Below are 24,373 nucleotides of genomic sequence, written 5' to 3'. Positions count from 1 at the left end.
TTTCTCCTTTAAAATAGTTATATGGGGGTGCCTGAGTGGCTCAGTTAGTGATGCATCTGCCTTCGGCTCAGGTTGTAATCCCAGAGTCCTGGGATCAGATCCCACTTTTGGCTCCCTGCTCAGCGAGGAGTCTGCTTCTCCTTCTCCCTCTGCTGTTTCTCTCTCTCTGTTAAATAAATAAATAAAATCTTAAAAAAATAAAGTTAAATAAATAAAATCTCTAAAAACAAAACAAAACAAAACAAAACGGGCGCCTGGGCGGCTCAGTGGGTTAAGCCTCTGCCTTCGGCTTAGGTCATGATCTCAGGGTCCTGGGATCCAGCCCCACATTGGGCTCTCTGCTCGATAGGGAGCCTGCTTCCCCCTTTCTCTCTGCCTGCCTCTCTGCCTGCATGTAATCTCTCTCTCATTCAAATAAATAAATAAAATCTTTTAAAAAAATAAAATAAAGGGGCACCTGGATGGCTCAGTGGATTAAGCCGCTGCCTTCAGCTCAGGTCATGATCTCAGGGTCCTGGGATCGAGCCCCACATCGGGCTCTCTGCTCTGTGGGGAGCCTGTTTCCTCCTCTCTCTCTGCCTGCCTCTCTGCCTACTTGTGATCTCTTTCGGTCAAATAAATAAATAAAATCTTTAAAAAAATAAAATAAAGTAGTTATATGCAACTGATAAATTATTGAACACTACATCTGAAACTAATGATTTACTATATGTTGACTGATTGAATTTAGATAAAAAAATAAAATAGCATGTAATATTTTATGTAGACAAAATAATATATGTGACGTCAGTAAGTTACTTTTTAAAACCCCATGATCATCTTCATTATTTCTTATATTCCACATATGAGTGAATATTGGTAAGTTATGAAGTTTAATTTTCATAAACCAATTGGCACATCTTTTGCCCGATCCCTTTGCTTCCTAATATGGGGGCTACTTTCTGGAACTTTGTATTTATAATTCCTCTCTGTGTGTGTTTGTGTATACACATCTCTCTCTCTCTCTCCCCATCTCTTTATTTATTCTATCTAAAACCATGTAAAAGGATCCTAAACAAGCTTACATCTTATATGTATTCTTCCATGAATTCCTTTCTTCACTCAACATTATGTATCTAACACTTACCCATATTGCTTCATTTAGCTATAGTAATCCAGTTACACTGATGTGTAAAATTTCATTTGTATGACTATCTTACTGCATGTTGATTTTGTGTCTTCCAACTTTGCTGAATTTGAATTTATTAGTTCTAACTAGAATGTTAGTTCTAACAGTTGTGTGTGTGTGCAAGCATGTGTGTATAATCTTTAGCATATTCTACATATAAGATCATGTCATCTGTGAACAGAGATAATTTTATGCATTTCTAAACAACATCCTTCTAAAGAATGAATGGGTCAACCAGGAAATTAAAGAAGAACTGAAAAAATTCATGGAAACAAATGATAATGAAAACACAACAGTTCAAAATCTATGGGACACAGCAAAGGCAGTCCTGAGAGGAAAATATATAGCGGTACAAGCCTTTCTCAAGAAACAAGAAAGATCTCAAGTACACAACCTAACCCTACATGTAAAGGAGCTGGAGAAAGAACAAGAAAGAAACCCTAAACCCAGCAGGAGAAGAGAAATCCTAAAGATCAGAGCAGAAATCAATGAAATAGAAACCAAAAAAACAATAGAATAAATCAACAAAACTAGGAGCTGGTTCTTTGAAAGAATCAATAAGATTGATAAACCCCTGGCCAGACTTATCAAAAAGAAAAGAGAAAGGACCCAAATCAATAAAATCATGAATGAAAGAGGAGAGATCACAACTAACACCAAAGAAATACAGACAATTATAAGAACATACTATGAGCAACTCTACACCAACAAATTTGACAATCTGGAAGAAATGGTTGCATTCCTAGAGACATATAAACTACCACAACTGAACCAGGAAGAAACAGTACTACACTGATTAGAAACAAAACAGGTATTCTCAAACTGTTCTTCATCTTAAAGGAAAAGCTTTCAGTATTTCACATTTGAGTATGATGTTAGCTGTTTTTTATGGCCTTTATTGTGTTGTAGTTTCCTTTTATTCTTATTTGCTGAACATTTTTATAAGAAAAGTGTGTTGAATTTTGTCATATACTTTTCTGCATCAATAGACGATCATGTGTTTTTTTCCTCCACTCTGTTAATGTTGTGTGTTTCATCAATTGATTTTCATATTTTAAACCATCCTTGAATTTCAGGAATTAATTCCCCTTGGTCATAGTGTATAATCCTTTTAGTATGCTGCTGAACTGACTTGCTAGTATTTTGCTGAGGATTTTTTGCATCAGTATTCACCAGGGATATTGGTCTGTGGTTTTCTGCTCTTGTAGTGTCTTTGGTATCAAGGTAATGCTAACTTCATTGAATAAGTGTCCCTTCTTTTTCAGTTTTTTTTAAAGAGAGTTTGGGGAGGTGATGTTAATCCTTCCTTAAACATTTGGTAGAGTGCATCAGCCAAGCAATCTGGTTCAGGGCTTTTTGTTGTTGTTGTTGGGAGGTTTCTTTGTTTATTTATTTATTTAAAAATTTTATTTATTTTTTAAAATTTCTTTTCAGTGTTCCAAAATTCATTGTTTATGCACCACACCCAGTGCTCCATGAAATACATGTTGGGAGGTTTTTGATTACTGCTTCTATTTCTTAGAATATTCTTATTTTTTGATTGATTACTGATTCTATTTTTTTTTTGTGTGTGTTTTTTAATTAATTTCTTTTCAGTGTAACAGAATTCATTGTTTATGCACCACACCCAGTGCTCCATGCAATATATGCCCTCCATAATACCCACCACCTGGCTCCCCCAACCTCCCACCACCTGCCCCTACATAACCCTCAGATTGTTTTTCAGAGTCTATGGTCTCTCATGGTTCATCTCCCCTTCCAATTTCCCTCAACTCCCCTCTCCTCTCCATCTCCCTATGTCCTCCATGTTATTTGTTATGCTCCACAAATAAGTGAAACCATATGATACTTGACTCTCTCTGCTTCTATTTCTTAATATTTGTAAGTCTATTCAGATTTTTCTTCTTCTTCATTATCAGTGTTGGTTGGTTGTGTATAGCTAGGAATTTACCCATTTTGTCTAGGTTATCCGATTTGTTAACATATAATCATTCATAGTATGCTCTTATAATCCTTCCCCCCACCCCGTAAAATGGTAGTAATGTTCCTGCTCTCATTTCTGATTTTAGTGATTTGAGTTTCTCTCTTTTTTTCTTAGTCAATCTAGCTAAAGATGTGTCAATTTTATTGATCTTTGTAAAGAACCTACTTTTGGTTTCACTGATTTTCTCCATAGCTTTTCTCATCTCTATTTTATTAGTCACCTCTCTCATAGTTATTTTCTTACTTCTTTCAGCTTTTGGGTTTAACTTACTCTTCATTTTCTAGTTTTTTAAGGTATAAAGCTAGGTTGTTGATTTGAGATCTTTCTTCTGTTTAAATGTAAATACTTACAGCTATAAGTGTCCCTCTTAGTACTGCTTTCGGTTCATCCTATAAATTTTGGTATGTTGCGTTTTCATTGTCATTTGTCTCAGGGCATTTGTCTTAAACTGTATTAGTTTGCTAGGGTTGCCATAACAAAGTGACACAGAAAGGGAATTTTAAACAACAGCAATTTATTTCCTCATAGTTCTGGAGGCTATAAGTCCAAGATCAAGGTGCTGGCAAGGTTGGCTGCCTTAAATGCCTCTCTCCTTTGCATGCAGATGGCTGCCTTTCTATTGCCCCTACACACTGCTATTGTACATGAATCTTTGGTATCTCTTTCTGTATCAAATTTCCTCTTCTTACAAGGACAGTAGTCAAATTGGATTAGAATCCACCCTAATGACCTCATCTAACCTAATATCCTATTTAAAGATGACTCCAAACACAGTTATATTATAAGGTACTGGGGGTTAAAGATTTGATGTATGAGGGGCTTTTTTGGTTGGAGGGGGTACACAATTCAGCTCACAGAAGATATTTTCTAATTTCCCTTGTGATTTCTGCTTTCACCCATTGGTTGTTTGAGTGTTTGGTTTAATTTTTATATATTTGTGAAGTTTTCAGTTTTCCTTTTGCTATTGATTTCTGGTTAATTCTACTGATTGGAAAAGATACATTGTATTATTCCAGTCTTTTAAAATTTATTAGAACTGGTTTTATGGCATAACATATGGTCTATCTTGGCAAATGTTACATGTGTACTAGAGAGAAATGTGTAATTTTGCTGTTGTTGGGTAGATTACTCTCTGTAGGTTTTTTAGGTGCTGTTGGTCTATAGTGTTGTGTAAGGCCTCTAGATCCATATGTATCTTTTGTTTGATTTCTAACCATTATTGAGAGTGGGGCATTGAAGTCTCTAGCCATTATTGTAGAACTATCTATCCCTTCAATTATGTCAGTTGTCTGCCTCATATCTTTTGGAGCTCTGATGTTTGGTTTATATTATTTATAATTGTTATTGACAGTATATAGTTGAGTCATATATTTTGTTTTGTTTTGTTTTGTTTCCGTTTTAATCCCTCTGCCAACCTCTGCCTTTTGATTGATGAGTTTAGTATATTGGTATTTAAGGTTATCATTCATACAAACAGAACTACTTTTGGCATTTTATGTTTTCTGTATGTCTTATAGCTTTTGTCCCTCGTTTCCTTCCTTACTGCCTTCCTCTTTTATTGCCTTCCTTCGTGTTTAGTTGACTTTTTTGTAGTGACATGTTTTGATTCCCTTCTCATTTTTTGGTGTATGTTTTATTATATTTTCTTTGTGTTTACAGTGACAATTAGATATGACATTCTAAAGTTATAACAACCTAATTTGAATTGATACCAACTTAACTTCAACTGCATACAAAAATTCTGCTTCTATATAGTTCTGTCACCCTTTGTTATCGATATCACAAATTACATAATTCTACATTGTGTACCTATTATCATAGATTTATAATTATTTTTATGGACTTATTTTTTAAATCCTACTGAAAATAACTAGTAGGGTGTTAGGCTGAGGAAGTGGGAAACAGCCTTCATGATTACAACTTATTACAGACATTGCCTCTGAGCAGCCTGAGCTATAGGTTGTCTTCTTTGCAGTTAATTAAACTTAAAAGCTCGGTTATGCTTAGAGAGAACAAGGATAGTTTCTCTGAAGCTCTGCGTGTATCTGGGTGAGAAATCACAGTTTCCTCCCAAATCTTCTAAAAAATGGCACACGAGCGGGTGGCAGGTTTGCTGCTCACTTTCCTTCCTCAGATCTGCTTTCTGTCAGTGGACACACTTGGCTGTTTTCTGTGTGATCACTTTTGGGGCAAATCCAGCTTTTCCTAGCCTGTTGGTTTGCTTTTTTCCTTCTGGAAAGGTATCTTGGACCAGTGAATCCAGGATAAAATAGGCCAGATACAAGAGTCAGAGATAGAGAGGGAAAGAGAGACAGAGGAAGGCAGTGGCATCATTTTGCACTCCTTGTTACTGGCTCTGGGTTCCTTGCCAAGCAGAGCTGGCTTCTGTCCTGTATTGATGGTGTCTACATGATACAGAGCTTGAGAAAGAATGAGAGAAAACCTCTTCCTCTGCCACTGATGACCAAATCATTACCTCTCCAGCATGTTCTTTGCACTAATCATTGTCTCTTTTCTGGTCTTTAGAAATGTGAATCTTCTCAGAAGTGTTAATATATTAGGTATTTAATATTTTTAACATTCTTAGATACTTTTTTCTTGATAAAATGACATAAGCACCATAGTACTACCAAGTGTTTGGATCTAGAAAGAACTAGGGTTTTTGGAGCTAAGATATCGGTTATAGACAGGGGAGGGCTGGGAGGTGTTGCTAACACACTGTATCCATCTTACAGGTTGGCATAGATGGGTCTTATTTATAATCATGGCAGCAAGGTTTCTTGATAATGGCAGACCTGAATCAATTCTAGCTATTTAAAGTTTATTGCTTAAGGATCTAAAATGTGGCTAATACCCAGGGCTTTGGGGACAAAGATTTGTTCTCTTCTGTAACTGAAAGGTATAGTAAGGCTCTCTGTGGACCATAAGCACCAAGATACTTCTTGCCCAGTGACTACACTTCTAGGAATCTGTCCTAGCAAACTTTTGGAGGCACATACAAAGACTTATCTACTAGGACTTTCATAATGTTTGTTACTTATTTTAGTAAAGAAGTAGAAATTCCCTAAATTTCCAACAGCAGAGCATGGTTATGCCTAATGTGGGGATCCACGTAATGGAATATGATGCTAACATGTAAATCACATTGTAGAAGAACATTTACTAACACAGAAATGTTAATGACTTATCTAAGTTAAATAATTAGAGAACAAAGAACTTATTTGTTTGAATGTATGTCTGGAAACTCATATATTTGAAGCTGACTTTATTATTTTTTTTATTATGCTCAATTAGCCAACATATAGTACATCATTAGCTTTAGAAGTAGTGTTCAATGATTTGTTAATTGCATATAACATCAAGTGCTGACTTTAAAACTTTTCATTTGTATGTAGAAAAAAAAGATTGAAAGGAAGTTCTTTATTTTTTATTTTTTAACTCTTTACTTAAATTCCACTTAGTTAACAAACACTGTAATATTTTCAATGTAGTAATTCAACACTTCCACACAACACCCAGTGCTCATCATGACAAGGGCACCCCTTCATCTCTATCACCTCTTTCACTCATCCTCCCATCCACTTCCCTTCTGGTAACTATCAGTTTGTTCTCTATAGATAAGCTTGTATCTTTGAAATACAGAATTATATATAATCATTTTATCTGTTATCCTCTTCTGTAGTTTCCAAATTATTCAAGTAAGTATTGCCTGCTTATAAACTTTCAGGCATATATGAATTTTGCACATGTATACACAGAGTTATTGAGACACTAGGGAAATAGACACTGTTGAATTTTGTGAATTTTGACAACACCTGGGCTTAGATGTGAAGTCAGAGAAATGTCAATGAGTTTTTTTTTTTCAGAAGGAAAAAAGTCCAGGAAAAATATAGATCTCAATATTTTCTACCTTAATTAAGTCAGAAAGAAAAATCACTCTGAAATATGTTTCTTGGGCAATCCTGAATCTTCTCTATATGCAGTTTGTGAGTTTTCTGTCTTTCAGGACAGAAGGTCAGGGATCCTGTGAAGTAACTTGGTCTGAAGCCCTCTCTGAGACTCCCTTCTTTGCAAAAATGAAATGGACTGGGAACAATGGAAAATAATGCCTGGACAATGTAAATTTAAATTTAAATTTGGAATAGCCTGAAGCCTTTGGGAAATTTCCTAGAAAATCTCATTTTATTTTTGGCTCTTTAGAATCATAACTAAATATTAAAAAGCTTAGAAACTACTTCCTATATACTTAACTACAATTATAAAATACTGTGTGTAAACAAAATGCAATAGAAATGTTAAAAAATGAAATCAGTCAGATGTGTTCACTTCAGAGAAAATAAAATGGACTTTTGACTTTTGCCCATTTTCGATTTTCCTCCTTCGTGGCCGTAAGGTGAATTCTCAGCACTGAGCAATGTGACACTGCCATGAGCTGTCCTGAGAGCCTGTGGATAATGCTTTCTATGGAGCAATGGCACCTCCACTCTCTTGAACATTCTCTGCTCTTCAGAGGGTCAGTGGTATTTCTGAGCACATTATTGATCTGATAATGATTTACAAAACTGTTTCATGGAGTCAACAAGGTACCTCATGCAAATAAGCTATGATTACTGGGATTTAACAAATTCATTAAATATTTAAGCATTGACATTGAACAGGGTACCAGTTAAGGTACCCGATAAAACAAGATGGAAATATCATGGCAGCCATTCATAAGAGGCTCACAGTGTAATAGAAATAATTGAATTGAATTGAATTGAAGCCAAACTATGCTTACCATTTATATCTCCTAATTTAGTGTGACTCAATTTAGTGAGTTTTTCCTTTTAATCCGCATTATACAGATGAGAAAATGGAAGCTCAGAGTGGTTAAATAATGTGAGTGAGTTCTTGGTAACAGTCACCTTTCCCAGGAATGCTATGTAACAGACCACCTCAGGGAGTAATGGAAAACACTGGATATTAGTTGACTCATTGAGACATTTATCTAAATGTGCCTGAGGCCCTTCTTCATTTACAGTTATGAGACATGAAAAATTTAAAACCCAACTAATTGTTTAAACTGGTTTGAACAGCTAACAGTTAAAGTGTATAAATTATTAAATCACTCAAGTGGAATTCATCTTCCATCTCTGCTCTCATGTGTGCTAGTTAGGGCATCTATTCTATACCTTGTTCTCTGCTGTGCTCTTCTTCCTGGTTATTAAAGCTCCTGAGGACAGAGTCCTCTCTTAATCTGTGTTCCCCAGTAAAGTATGCAGGGCTGCCCAGAGGTGTGCTTAGAGAAACATTGCTGGCCCAAGACAGACTCCCTTCCATGCTCTAGTGTGGAATGGTAGGTATTGTTGGGCACAGCTCAGGGCCCTGGTTTTATTCACCCAAGAGACCAGAGTCTTATTGTCTGTTGTCACAGATACATGCTGGGATGAAAGGAGAAAAGAGGGTGGGAATATTTTTTTTTTCCCTTTCTCTGCCTTTATGATATGAAGTACTATTATTATCCCTGGTGAGTGTTTCATGGCATCCACAGCAGCTCTGTGTGGCCTGGCATCATTTAGGAAAGGCAATGTATTTGTGTGTAAAATGACATATTCCCAACAGTTAATAATTAAAATTATTTCTGCAGCTTTTCATGAAAGCTGGTTGCTTTTAAACATTATGTGTCCTTGAATGAGGATCATATATACTTGTGGGCTCTCTTGTGCTCTCCTGAGCTCCTGATTTGGATAAGTTTATGGTGGCCCTTCCTCTAGTGCAGGCCAGCACAGTGCAGGGGGTGTCCCTACAGTGTGAAGCTTTGCTTTGTTTCACTTGTGGCTTCCATCCCCCTGAGAGACCCATAGTTGCCATTTTATCATTTCATTTTGACCCCATGGGTGCTGAGTTTTGCTGGTCTTCAATGGGAAGCCAGTAGGATATTTTAAATGTGTGATATTTAAATACCGTGATCTTAGGAAGTAGAATTTTCTGAGTATATAAAGGCCCATCAGACTCTGAATGGTTTTCTCCATGAGAAGTTCTGCATGGAATTGCAAAGCCTGAAAGTATCAATCCTACGGTGTCTGGTCTCTTATGTGTTTCTATTTTTCATTGCCAACCTGGTTTATGCTGGCGAGGAGAGCTGTTTCTTTTTTTCTTTTCTTTTTTCCTTTTATTTTTTAGGAGAGTTGTTTCTAATGGTCTCTTTTTAACTCTAGCTTTTTACAATTCAGTTATAGCTTATGTAAAATTTTTTAAAATTTCTTTTCAGCATAACAGTATTCATTGTTTTTGCACCACACCCAGTGCTCTATGCAATATGTGCCTTCCCTACTACCCACCACCTTGTTCCCCAACCTCACACCCCCCACCCCTTCAAAACCCTCAGGTTGTTTTTCCAAGTCCATAGTCTCTCATGGTTCATCTCCCCTTCCAATTTCCCTCAACTCCCTTCTCCTCTCCATCTCCCCATGTCCTCCATGTTATTCAGCCATGTTCTTGGATATAGCCCCAATGACCAGTGAACACTTCCACCATTTTTGCGTTGGTGATCCTTTTTCCTTCACTGTGTCTTTCACAGGTCTCACTCTTCTTTACCTCAGTTCTTCAGCTCCAGGTCAAAAGACCCCTGTTTTACAGAAAACACCCCTTTGCTGAGAGATTCCTCACAACAGAAAAGGTGAGTTTCCCCCCAACCCACTTCTCATAAAATTAAGGAATCTCTGAGCATTGCCCTTGGCATTCATGTTGGAGAATTTCTTCCCGAGGTGTGAATTTTCACCTGACATACTGTTTGGTCTCTGTCAGAGACTTGTCAGTTCAATGTAGTATACATTCATGATTCTAGTCGTTGTAGTCTATAGCTTATGAATTCCTTGAGCATATCCCTGCTCCCTTAAATGACACATGTGCATATTCATGCATGTACACAGCTCTGATGGACCATCTTACCAGGCCAGGGATTCTGAGCTGGGGTGAGGAAGTCACAGTCTAGAGTTATTTTTTGTTGTAACAGCTGGAGCAGGGGTACTACTGGCATTTAAGGGTAAAGGCTGGGGATGCTGCTTAACATCTTGCAAAGCATAGGACACTTCTCCACAACAAAGGATTATCTGTCTCAAATGTCATTAATGATGAGGTTGAAAGTGTATGATTTAAGAGGAACCTCCACTTCCTGAAAGTTTGAAAGTCCTACTGGGGACAGATAGGATGGTTCTGGACTCTCTGATCAGAGCTGATCTGGAGGATAACTCTGTCCCCTAGGATAAAGGGCCCTGATCAAGGTATCCAAGCTCATCTCTTCTTTTTGCAGACAAACTTTCTGGAAGCCTGAACTGCCTGCTCAGTATCCCCTCACATCCCACACATTGCAAACTTGGTGGCATTGTGACAGACCCTTCCTTTCCTGTCTCCTGACCCCATGCACCTGCATCAACAGGCAGGCTGCTGTGTTACCTACACCTCCCTCCCTCCCATCCTCTAAGGAGTTCCCCACCCTCTTTTCAACCCTGTCTGCAAACACTGGGCAGGGGGACTTCATACTTTATAGAGTGTATCAGAATTCTTTGGGGTACTTGTATGCCATGTGGATTCCTAGGCTCAGTTGCTGAAGACTCACCCCATTTAGATAAGGCATAAGAACGTGGATTTAATTGCTTCCCAGTGCAGGGACAGTCTGGCTCCCTCCGGGAGATTCCTGATGACAAGTTGTGTCTTCCTGCAAAAGTTTCCACTAAGGCCATTGACTAGACAAACTTTCTCCTCTTCTTGCTCTCCTGGGTAGTCTCACTCAACTTCAGAGGGGCTCAAATGTCACCATCAGTTCCCCTCCCAAATCCCTCAAGAGTCAATCCTTCTTCTGTGCTCTTGAATACCACACTCTTACCCATGCTTTAGAACATGCCTTATGTTCTGTGGTTATGCCGACCAGCCTACCTCTTCTTTGTCTTACATCCTAGTGTCCAGCACAGCCCCTGCAACCAGGAGGATAACTTAATTTTTCTCCATTTCTTCTAATACATAATTTTAAAAACAAACACTTTAAATATCAATTCCCTTAATTCTTTCCTTTGAATTACTTGGTAAACAATGAAGATTATTTTAGAACTCATGTTTCATTGGAAAAGCATAATGTGTAGGCATTTGTCCTGGGCACATGGAGCACAGAAACATGCCCTGGGATGCCAAGCTGAGCATTGTCTTTGCACACCAAAATAAAGTTCTCAGACACCAATCTGAGCAGTTGTGCAGGGCTGCCTCTGCAAGGGAGAGCAGAAGCAGCTGAGTCCTGCACATACCACTTATTTACTTATTTATTCATTTATTTATTTATATCAGAAATGCAAGGACAGATGCCTCCAAGTGTGGGAAAGAAGTACAAAGTGATGACAAATATCTTGAAGCAAACTTGCATTTTCCCCTGTGCAAAGGCATGCAGGTAGTCAGTCATGGAATAAGGGAGGACTGGGTTGTATGGGCTGGCAATTGCCAGCTGCAGAAAGAGGAGATTGGGGGTTACATTCTTTCCTAGCTCCTAATTTATGCCCTGCCCCCAGGGATCATGTGGTCCTGCTCTTATCCCACCATTGCATTCAACAGCTTGAGAACAGGAATGCTGCTGCTGTTCCAGCTGCTTCCACAGTCACTCGTTAGGGCTTACAATATATTTTCCAAGAGTAACTCCAAGTGCCTCATGCCAAAAACCATTACAGAGGACAGAACATGGATCAGGTTTGCCTATAAAAAGCTTTTCTTCTTTTCAAGCTTTTGAGGGCAGGAATGTGCAGCTGATGGTATAAAGGTTGGTGCAGGCTGTGGATTGCACTGACCAGCCTAGTAGCTACTTGTCATAGACATTATTCAAAGTTAAATTAATTAAAATTAAGTAAGGTTAAAAATTCAGTTCTTCATCACAGATATATTCAGAACATTTCATCCCAAAGCAACAGAATACACATTCTTCTCTAGTGCACATGGAACATTCTCCAGAATAGATCACATCCTGGGTCCTAAATCAGGTTTCAACCAGTATCAAAAGATTAGGATCATTCCCTGCATATTTTCAGATCATAATGCTCTGAAGCTAGAACTCAATCACAAGAGGAAATTTGGAAAGAACCCCAATACATGTGGACTAAACAACATCCTTCTAAAGAATGAATGGGTCAACCAGAAAATTAAAGAAGAATTGAAAAAATTCATGGAAACAAATGAGAATGAAAACAGAACGGTTCAAAATCTGTGGGACACAGCAAAGGCAGTCCTGAGAGGAAAATATATAGTGGTACAAGCCTTTCTTAAGAAACAAGAAAGGTCTCAAGAACACAATCTAACCCTACACCTAAAGGAGCTGGAGAAAGAACAAGAAAGAAACCCTAAACCCAGCAGGAAAAGAGAAATCATAAAGATCAGAGCAGAAATCAATGAAATAGAAACAAACAAACAAACAAACAAACAAAAAACAAAAACAAAAAATAGAACAAATCAACGAAACTAGGAGCTCTTTGAGAGAATTAATAAGATTGATAAACCCCTGGCCAGACTTATCAAAAAGAAAAGAGAAAGGACCCAAATAAATAAAATCAGGAATGAAAGAGGAGAGATCACAACTAACACCAAAGAAATACAGACAATTATAAGAACATACTATGAGCAACTCTACACCAACAAATTTGACAATCTGGAAGAAATGGATGCATTCCTAGAGAGATATAAACTACCACAACTGAACCAGGAAGAAACAGAAAACCTGAACAGGCCCATAACCAGTAAGGAGATTGAAACAGTCATCAAAAATGTCCAAACAAACAAAAGCCCAGGCCCAGATGGCTTCTCAGTGGGAATTCTACCAAACATTTAAAGAAGAACTAATTCCTATTCTCCTGAAACTGTTCCAAAAAATAGAAATGGAAGGAAAACTTCCAAACTCATTTTATGAGGCCAGCATCACCTTGATCCCAAAACCAGACAAGGATCCCACCAAAAAAGAGAACTACAGACCAATATCCTTGATGAATGCAGATGCAAAAATTCTCACCAAAATACTAGCCAATAGGATTCAACAGTACGTACATTAAAAGGATTATTCACCATGACCAAGTGGGATTTATTCCAGGGCTGCAAGTTTGGTTCAACATCTGCAAATCAATCAATGTGATACAACACATTAATAAAAGAAAGAACAAGAACCATATGATACTCTCCATAGATGCTGAAAAAGCATTTGACAAAGTACAGCATCCCTTCCTGATCAAAACTCTTCAAAGTGTAGGGATAGAGAGCACATACCTCAATATTATCAAAGCCGTCTATGAAAAACCCACCACAAATATCATTCTCAATGGAGAAAAACTGAAAGCTTTTCTGCTAAGGTCAGGAACACTGCAGGGATGTCCCTTATCACCACTGCTATTCAATATAGTACTAGAAGTCCTAACCTCAGCAATCAGACAATGAAAGGAAATTAAAGGCATCCAAATCGGCAAAGAGAAGTCAAACTATCACTCTTCGCAGATTATATGATACTATATGTGGAAAACCCAAAAGACTCCACTCCAAAACTGCTAGAACTTGCACAGGAATTCAGTAAATTGTCAGGATATAAAATCAATGCACAGAAATCAGTTGCATTTCTGTACACCAACAACAAGACAGAAGAAAGAGAAATTAGGGAGTCAATCCCATTTATAATTGCACCCCAAACTATAAGATACCTAGGAATAAACCTAAGCAAAGAGGCTAAGAATCTATATGCAGAAAATTATTAAGTACTCATGAAAGAAATTGAGGAAGAGACAAAGAAATGGAAAAATGTTCCATGCTCCTGGATTAGAAGAACAAATATTGTGAAAATGTCTATGCTACCTAAAGCAATCTACACATTTAATGCAATCCCTATCAAAATACCACCCATTTTTTTCAAAGAAATGGAACCAATAATCCTAAAATTTATATGGAACCAGAAAAGACCTCGAATAGCTGAAGGAATATTGAAAAAGAAAGCCAAAGTTGGTGGCATCACAATTCCGGACTTCAAGCTCTATTACAAAGCTGTCATCATCAAGACAGCATGGTACTGGCACAAAAACAGACACATAGATCAATGGAACAGAATAGAGAGCCCAGAAATCGACCCTCAACTCTATGGTCAACTAATCTTCGACAAAGCAGGAAAGAATATCCAATGGAAAAAAGACAGCCTCTTCAACAAATGGTGTTGGGAAAATTGGACAGCCACATGCAGAAAAATGAAATTGGACCACTTCCTTACACCACACACGAAAATAGACTCCAAATGGATGAAGGAACTCAATGTGAGAAAGGAATCCATCAAAATCCTTGAGGAGAACGCAGGCAGCAACCTCTTTGACCTCAGCCGCAGCAACATCTTCCTAGGAACATCGGCAAAGGCAAGGGAAGCAAGGGCAAAGATGAACTATTGGGATTTCATCAAGATCAAAAGCTTTTGCACAGCAAAGGAAACAGTTAACTAAACCAAAGGACAACTGACAGAATGGGAGAAGATATTTGCAAACGACATATCAGATAAAGGGCTAGTATCCAAAATCTATAAGGAACTTAGCAAACTCAACACCCAAAGAACAAACAATCCAATCAAGAAATGGGCAGAGGACATGAACAGACATTTCTGCAAAGAAGACACCCAGATGGCCAACAGACACATGAAAAAGTGCTCCACGTCACTCGGCATCAGGGAAATACAAATCAAAACCACAGTAAGATACCACGTCACACCAGTCAGAATGGCTAAAATTAACAAGTCAGGAAATGACAGATGCTGGCGAGGATGCGGAGAAAGGGGAACCCTCCTCCACTGTTGGTGGGAATGCAAGCTGGTGCAACAAACAGCATGGAGGTTCCTCAAAATGTTGAAAATAGAACTACCCTATGTCCCAGCAATTGCACTACTGGATATTTACCCTAAAGATACTAATAATTGGTTTCTAAGATCACAGTCCATTATGTCAGTGCAGTTATCCCATGAATATTCCAGGCAATACATGAAAATACTAAGCTTTAGTGCAACTTCACTAGAGTCAAGTGTATCTGAACTGAGGGTTTGTTCAGAAGCCCAGAGATTCAACTAAAAGTAAATGGATGTGTCCACATGTCATTTTGAGAAAAGTTTGTGATTCCCTTTGAATCATCCTTCCAGATAGAGGTTCTGTTCTTGGGTCTGTCGAGTCCAGCACTGATGTTCTCCATTCTTGCTCTGCTCACGTATAGGTTGAATGGAAAAGCCAGGTAGACCATCTTCCCTATAGCTCTATTATGGAAAGACAACTGTAGGCATATACCACTCATTTCTCCTTCAAGAAAAGTGTGACAACTAGGTATTGAGAACTCCAGCACAATCAAAGAGAAAGCAAATACTGAAATGAACTGGAGTTGGTCTGAGCCAGAAACAGCTTTATTGGAAAGTTCCAAACTCAGAAAAAGCTGATGTTTTTTGAAGATCCACAAATCATATGCATGATCTCAAATGATTTTCCTTAAGCTAAGTGCTCTGTGATGTCAAGAAAGACCCAGTCCCACCAGTTTGACAGCACTAAAATGTCTGTGGTCCTTTTAAAAGCCAGAATTGGTTTCACATTTCATACTTGGCACTGAAATGAAATCTTATTTTGGAGATGCTACTATTTCTGTGAAAATAACCACAAAGACTTGCTTTCCAGGTCATGGTGCATGCCTATTTGCCACCCAGAGTTCATCATTGCTGAAGAATCTTGGGGAAACAGCTCAGCTGAGTGGGAGGGAGGATCCCTGCTGAGCAAAGACTTGGCTGGTTCCTCTGGATCTGCCTCCCAAAAGAAGGGGAAACCTCTGGACAGTGCTCATATAAGGTTCCATCTTCTGAAGCTGAGGTAGGGAGACTTCAAGTGCTGGCACTGGCACAGGGTGATGGTTGCACAGGGCATCCCTGGGACTGGGTTGGGGGTGGTTCTCACCCTCACTGCATCCTTCCCAACCAGCAGAGTGAAGTTGAGGGAGAAGGGTTTTCACATTTGGCCAGGCTGCACTTTTCCTGGAAGGTTATCTACATTTTCTCCAGGCCCTAGAGGATACGTAAGGAAGCACTGCTAATCAGCATGGAGCCTGTAGGCCTACAGGACAGCCTGATTACAGACATAAATGACTAACATTTATCTATCTACACTCCTTCTTGTTTGTGTTGCGGGGAGTCTTCATGGCATGACCTCGGTTTGCAGATGGAATCAGTTCACTTCAGCAATTCCTGTGGGGTTTGTTCATTCTATCTATCTATCTAAGCTATCATTTATCATATCATCTATCTATCTCTATCTTTATCTTTATATCTATTTATTTATTAATTAAAATATTTAATTAATTAATTTATTTGACAGAGAGAGGGAGTACAAGCAGGTAGAGGGAGAAGCAGAGTCCCTGCTGGGCAGGGATCCTGATGCAGGACTTGATCCCGGGACCCCAGGATCATGGCCTGATCTGAAGGCAAGCACTTAACCGACTGAGCCACCCAGGTGTCCCCCCACCATGGTGTTTTAAAAGCTGATATTATTCCTGGTAGTTGGTGATGAAACATGCTATTTAAAGGGTTGGCTCTAGTGCCAGGGCTCATCCTTCAGGAAACTGCTGTCCAGCCTGGTGTGAGCTGGGACCCTGAGGCTGTGAGAAAGGGGATTTCTGGTAGTGGTGGTAGAAAGGCTATGCTTGCACACACAGAGGAGGGTTTAGGCATGCATATATGTGGGAAAGCTGAGGGCATTATGTTGGACCATGAGAATGGTCTAGCCAGAGCTGGAGCACTTTTGCTCTCTCCCTGCTTTGTCTACTGGACTTCCATAGGTACATTTACTGAACAAAAGGTTTTGTTGAGAGACACATGTTTGAAAGTGGCATCTCTAAGAACAGAATAAGGCTTGGGGACCAGGACTATCAGGTCCTCATTCCAGATATGTTCTGAGGTAGCTGAGGCACTAGCAGAGGCAGACACATCCATTCAACTATCTCCTTGTCTCTTTGTGTTTCCCTCACTACACAGCCTTGCATGGGCTTCTACTAAGATGGTCTGTGGGAAAGCTCATGGGTAGGTGAGAAGACACTTTGTAGCTATCAAATAATAGTATTGTTATTTGTCTACATCAGGGTACCTGTCTTTTCTGAAGCTGTTTGAAGGCCTGATTAGAAATGTACCTAACTGCATGCCAAAAGTGCACCTGTTTGTATGCTGAGAGGCCCACTCTGATTGTTCTATTGTCCCTTCTATCAATCTTGAGAGGTAGATGAAGGAAGGTACTTCAGGGAGGATAAGGATTTTGCCTGGGATCATGCAGCTTGTAAGCTGGGGGGGGGGGGGTAGGCAGGGATGTCACCTCCATATCCTCCACCTCTTCTTGACTATGGAGATTGTGCTTCCCAACTTGTTTCCCAGCCATGCATTGTTTTTTCATGATTACTGGTCTCAGCTGCCTGCATAAATGTGACAAATATTTGGCCACAGAATCTGCTATGAAATTAAGTAAATTCTGTGAAAGTGTGTAAATAGGGATCTGGCCCTGAGGACCACCAGGATTGTGAGCCCTGACACTGTTAACACCCTGCCTTAACTGATTGGTTCACAGCTTGAGAAGATGCCAGGTACTTCAACTGTCCCACACCATGGAGAAATTAAACCAAGTACATTTGAGACTTTACATTCTGTAGTTGCTTTATCTTCTAGGATTCATGGAATAGTTGCACTGAGCTTGCCACTGAACTAAAAGACTTAATGTCATTCTTTTTAACAGGTTTAAAACATACTATGTATGGTCATTGGGAAACTTGTAAAACATTTTGGGTTGTCAGCTTTGCTGTATATGGTCATTATGTAGAAAAAAATTTTGTGTTTAGGATAGCTAAATCAATGTCTCATGCTTTAAAAAAGAAGTATCATTTTGATTCCCATTTATTTGTTACTATTTTTGAGTATAATTGAATGAATTGAGTATAATAGAATGTTCCATTAATTTCAGATATACAGTGTTTCAACAAATGTATATGTTATGCTGTCTTCAAGTATACTACCATTTATCACCATGGAATGCTCTTAAAATACCACTGACTATATTCTCGATGCTGTACCTTTTATTCCCATGTTTTGTACATTCTGTAACTAGAAGACTGTATCTCCCACCCCCCCTCACCCATTTTGCCCATCCCTATACCTCTCTCCCTCTGGCAACCATTAGTTATTCTCTGTATTTATAGGTCTCAGTCTGCTTTGTTTGTTTATTCCTTTGTTTTGTTTTTTAGATTCCATATATGAGTGAAATCAGTTGGTATTTGTCTTTCTCTGTTTGACTTATTTCACTTAGTATAATACCTTCTAAGTCCATCCATGTTGTCACAGATGGCAAGATCTTGTCCCTTTTTATGGCTGAGTAATATTCCATTACATGTAAATGTAAACACACACACACACACACCCCACATATTCTTTATCCATTCATCTGTCGGACACTTGGGCTTCATCCATATCTTGGCTATTGTAAATATTATTAAAATAAACAAAAGGGTGCATATATCTTTTTGAATTAATGCTTTTTTTTGGTAGTAAAGCAAACTGAATTAATGTTTTTGCTTTCTTCTGGTAAATACCCAGTAGCAGAATTACTGGATCATATGGTATTTCTATTTTTAATGTTTTGGGATCTCCATACCATTTTCCACAATGGCTATACCTATTTACATTTCTACCATTAGTGTATGAAGGTTACTTTTTCTTCACATCCTTACCAACTCTTCTTACTTCTTCTCTTTTTGATTTTAGCCACTGGATAAGGTGATATCTCACTGTGGTTTTGGTTTGTGTTTCCCTGATGATGAGTGATGTTGAACATCTTTTTTTTTTCTTTTTTCTTTTGTGTGTGTCTTTCTTTTTAAAATTTAATTTCTTTTCATTGTAACAGAATTCATTGTTTATGCACAACACCCAGTGCTCCATGCAATATGTGCTCTCCATAATACCCACCACCAGGGTCCCCCAACCTCCCACCCCCCGCCCCTTCAAAACCCTCAGATTGTTTTTCAGAGTCCATAGTCTCTCATGGTTCATTTTCCCCTCCAGTTTCCCTCAACTCCCTTCTCCTCTCCATCTCCCCATGTCCTCCGTGTTATTCCTTATGCTCCACAAATAAGTGAAACCACATGATAATTGACTCTGCTTGACTTAATTCACTCAGCATAATCTCTTCCAGTACCATCCATGTTGATACAAAAGTTGGGTATTCATCCTTTCTGATAGAGGCATAATACTCCATAGTGTATATGGACCACATCTTCCTTATCCACTCATCCATTGAAGGGCATCTTGGTTCTTTCCACAGTTTGGCGACTGTGGCCATTGCTGCTATGAACATTGGGGTATGGATGGCCCTTCTCTTCACTACATCTGTATCTTTGGGGTAAATACCCAGTAATGCAGTTGCAGGGTCACAGGGAAGCTCTATTTTTAATTTCTTAAGGAGCCTCCACACTGTTCTCCAAAGTGGCTGCACCAACTTGCATTCCACCAACAGTGTAAAAGGGTTCCCCTTTCTTCACATCCTCTCCAACACACACTGTTTCCTGTCTTGCTAATTTTGGCCATTCTAACTGGCGTAAGGTGGTATCTCAATGTGGTTTTAATTTGAATCTCCCTCATTGCTGGTGATGTTGAACATTTTTCATGTGTCTGATAGCCATTTGTATGTCTTCATTGGAGAAGTGTCTGTTCATGTCTTCTACCCATTTTTTGGACATGATTATCTGTTTTGTGTGTGTTGAGTTTGAGAAGTTCTTTATAGATCCTGGATATCAGCCTTTTGTCTGTACTGTCATTTGCAAATATCTTCTCCCATTCCATGTGTTGCCTCTTTGTTTTGTTGACTGTTTCCTTGGCTGTGTAGAAGCTTTTGATCTTGATCAAGTCCCAAAAGTTTATTTTCTCTTTTGTTAAGCTTCTTTTGATGTGTCTGTTTGCCATCTGTATGTCCTCTTTGGAGGACATCTATTCAAGTCTTCTGCCCATTTTTTAAATTGGATGTGTGTGTGTATGTGTGTTTGTGTTGAGTTATGTAAGTTTTTCCTATATTTTGGATATTAAGCCTTTATCAGTTGTATCACTTGCAAATGTCTTTTCCCTTTCAGTATGTTGCCTTTTGTTTTGTTGATTGTGTCTTTAGTTTGATGTAGTCCGAATAGTTTATTTTGGCTTCTGTTTCACTTGCCTTAGGAAACATATCTAGAAAAATGTTATGATGGCCAATGTCAAAGAAATTATTGCCTAGGAGTTTTAGGGTTTCACATCTCACATTTAGGTCTTTAAACCATTTTGAGCTTATTTCTATGTATTGTGTCAGAAGAGTAGTCCAGGTTTATTCTTCTGCATGTAGCTGTCCAACTTTCCCCGCACCATATATTGAAGAGACTGTTTTATTCCTATTGTATATTCTTGCATCTTTTGTTATAGATTAATTGACCATATAAGTATGGGTTTATTCTGGAGTCTCTGTTCTGTTCCATTAATGTATGTGTCTGTTTTTGTGCTAGTACCATATTGTTTTGATCACTATAGTTTTGTAGTATATCTTGAAATCTGGGATTTTGATACCTCCAGCTTTGATTCCCATTTAAATAGGGCTGTTGCATCAGACAAATGAAAATAAAAACCACATTGAGATACTACCTTGCACCAGTTAGAATGGCCAAAATTAATACACAATAATCAACAAGTGTTGGAGAGGATATGGAGAAAGGGAGACCCTCTTATACTGTTGGTGGGAATGCAAGTTGGTGCAGTCACTTTGGAAAACAGTGTGGAGATTCCTCAAAAAATTAAAAATAGAGCTACCCTATGACCCTGCAATTGCACTACTGGGTATTTACCCCAGAGATACAATGGTAGTGAAAAGAAGGGCCATCTATACCCCAATATTCATGGCAGCAATGGCCACAATTGCCAAACTGTGGAAAGAACCAAGATGCTCTTCAACAGATGAATGGATAAAGAAGATATGGTCCATATATACAATGGAATATTATGCAGAAAGGATGAATACCCAACTTTTGTGTCAACATGGGCAGGACTGGAGGAAATTAGGCTGAGTGAAAAAAGTCAAGCAGAGAGAGTCAATTATCATATAGTTTCACTTCCTTGTGGAGCATGAGGACTAACATGGAGGACATTAGGAGAAGGAAAGGAAAAGTGAATTGTGAATTGGGGTAAATAGGAGGGGGAGATGAAGCATGAGAGCCTGTAGATTCTGAGGATTTTGGGGGGGAGAAGGGTGGGAGGAACAGATGAGCCTGGTGGTGGGTATTAAGGAGGGCACGTATTGCATGGAACACTGGGTGTGGTGCATAAACAATGAATCTTGGAACACTGAAAAAATAAAAGTAAATTAAAAAAATAGGGGCTGTTGAATCACAATTTGGAAATGTGAAATGCTTATTCATCAAATCATTAAATCTAAGAGAATGCAAAATAAGACTTTACCATTTTGAAAAGATCACAAAGATATTGAAAAAGATGTCCTAACATAGACCTTCTGCATTCTACACAAGCACAGGCTGTGGACCAGCACCCTTCCACATACAGGAACAGAGCACAGACAGCAAGTGCCTGCTCTTGAGGGGTGGCCAGTGGTAGAGCACACCCCAGGGCTGGGCAATGATAGTGTCATTAGAAGGTGGGATCCGTGGATCTGAGGAGGTGATATGAGCAGAGGCAGGACTGGAAAGACTGCAAAGGGTTGGCTAGACTCAGATTTACCTGGGCCTGAGAGCTGCAGTTAAGAAAAGTGAGATGGTCACTGGGTCAGGACATCATCAGGAGACTGCAGAGTGTGCCACATGGCCTGCTTGTTAAATTATCTCTGAAGTAATTCTTAAAAAACTGCTAGTACAAATGGTGACAGCACCCCAATTTCCTTTTTTGAATTGTTTGAGTATATTTCCATCAGTGTGTTTATATATGTTATATTTATATATAATCATAATCTCTATCTATCATCTATCTATCTGTATATCTATCATCATCATCTATGATCAAATCTATATTCCCACTTTCCAGAAAACTTAGGGGAATACAATTGATAAATATGAATCTGAGAGCCCATATAAAGGCTTGTTTCCAGGAAATTCAGCTTTCAAAATGCCAGTGAAGAGCCACCAAGTTTGAATTTTAGCATCTCTAGCAACAAACACGTGTAAACATCCTAGGTTAACTTTGCTCTCCTCTGTAACCTGTACCAAGCTGCTTTTCATGAGGCCATACATTTATAGGTCAGCAGTGTCTTCCTTTATACCATATTATGGAAAGAATTCCTAACATGTGCCTTGAGATTGATATTACCCAAAGCTTCAGAAAGATGTCTGTCAACATGGCAGTCTGGGCACATACAAATAGGACTGCTTTGGTGTGACTTGGGTTCTACCTTTTCTCTTGCAGGCGCTGTGTACGATGGCTGAAAGTCACGAGCCTGTTTGTCTTTGTGGTGGTGTGCTCTGTGAGTACCACAGAGCTCTGCTGTTGGGTCAGCAGAGCCCCTGGGTGCCTTGGGCTAGATAGCAAGGCACCTAAGGTATGGGGCTCATACCTTTCTTTGGAGGAGATGCTGAAGGCATGTGGATTGTGGGCTGGGGTTGGTGAGGGAGGCCTCCCTTTAGCAGTGCTCCTCTGCTGTGACACAGTAGAAACTTTGCTCTGTAGAAGGCAGTTAGCTTCATCCTTGGGTCTAACTTTCCACCTGAAAGCGTCTTACCAATTGTTTTCAACCACAAGCAATGGAAGTCTTTATTTGTCTTGGGCATGCCCAGCATCATGGGTGGCCCCAAGAATGTGTCTTGCTGTCAGCATTTGTGTGGTGTGTATCCTGATGTAGTCTAGCAGGAATCACATTTCAGGTGCTCAATATTTTGCCAAATGAATGAGTGTGAGATTCTTTGTGCACAGGTGTGCATATCTGTTTGTGTACAAATGTGTGTATACATGCTTGGCTGTGTGTGTCTGTGCATGCACGCATGGATGTGAGGTTCTCTGTGCTTGCTGTGTGTTTGTGTGTCTTCGTGCCTGTGTGGGACATGTGGGTCATTTGTGGTCTGTGATCATTTTGAGATTGTGTCTGTGCTTGGGGTCTTATTTCTGGGTGTGTACAAATTTACAGCATTGGCATCAGATAGTTTTGTCTGCACCATTGCTGGGAGACTCCAGTGAGTGGCTGGTGCATGCTGCTCTGACAGCATGTGAGACTGTGAGCAAGGATGGGGTGTGTGAGTGGTGTTTTCATGCCTGTGCCCTGTGGACTCCAAGACATGTGTGGCTATGCCTCTTCTGTGCAGGCAGCCTGAGGTTATGGCCATGCTGAACCCTGAATGACTGGAAACTGCACATGACTATATGTGGTTGTGAATACTTGGTTTCCATTATCTGCATAGGTGGGCATGAATATCAGGGCTCTGTGTGTGTGCGTGCAGGATTATGCGTGAGAAGAGGCTCCTCTTCTCAGTGTGAAATATGAGAGCAATATTACCTCTTGAGCAGTGAGGGTGGTTCATGAAGTCAATATCTGCAACCCTTTAAAAACCCACAAGGGAAGGAAGCAGTGGCCCAGAGAAAGGAAATTTTGCATGAAACAAGAAACAAATACATTGAGTACTGAAAACTTCATGCTTTTATTTTTTTGGCTACCAGTTTACACAGTTGTGTGGTTCTGAAGCTCGGGCTGCTTACTAGGGCCCTGTAGTTGGTGCACTGGGATTTTCATGGAGAAGGTCAGGGTGGGCCAGGTCTTTCCTGATCTCCTGAGGACTGACCTGAGCTCTGTGTCTAGTCTTCAGCCTTCTTCGGGGATTTCAAGTTTTGGTGATTTGAGTAATTTGTTTTGAACTTCTATAATCTGTCATTTTATAACTGCATCAGTGTACTTTCTGATGATGTATAAGGTGCTCTGCAAATTCCACAAACATATACTTTAACCATCACATGGGTTGTATCCCCTTTTCTCCAGTATGGGAAAACCATGTTTACCTTCCTCTGATGATTTAATTTTGTGGCTGACTGGTTAATCCTTAAAATCAACAAATATCAATAATCTAGACCCATTGTAGTGGAAAATAGTATAATGAATCAGAATTTTATCTTTTAATATCTAAGAAAAACTGTTTAGAGTGAGCTGGTGAATGTTCGATACATCAGTCAATACCATTATTATTCCCGTATTTTT

General features: G+C 39.2%; 1 protein-coding gene across 1 annotated transcript in view; it reads left to right on the top strand.

Moving 5' to 3' along the window:
* OCA2 (OCA2 melanosomal transmembrane protein) overlaps positions 1-24,373 on the top strand; it is a 530,032-nt gene that overhangs the window by 47,830 nt on the left and 457,829 nt on the right. The window contains exons 2-4 of the mRNA XM_046009122.1: positions 9,712-9,810; positions 15,827-16,015; positions 22,600-22,657. Coding sequence (XP_045865078.1) covers positions 9,712-9,810; positions 15,827-16,015; positions 22,600-22,657 — 346 coding nt within the window. The remainder of the gene's footprint in view (positions 1-9,711; positions 9,811-15,826; positions 16,016-22,599; positions 22,658-24,373) is intronic.

Source organism: Meles meles, chromosome 6 (genome assembly GCF_922984935.1).
Source record: "Meles meles chromosome 6, mMelMel3.1 paternal haplotype, whole genome shotgun sequence".
Lineage (NCBI taxonomy): Eukaryota > Metazoa > Chordata > Mammalia > Carnivora > Mustelidae > Meles > Meles meles.
This window is presented reverse-complemented; position numbering and strand designations above follow the sequence as displayed.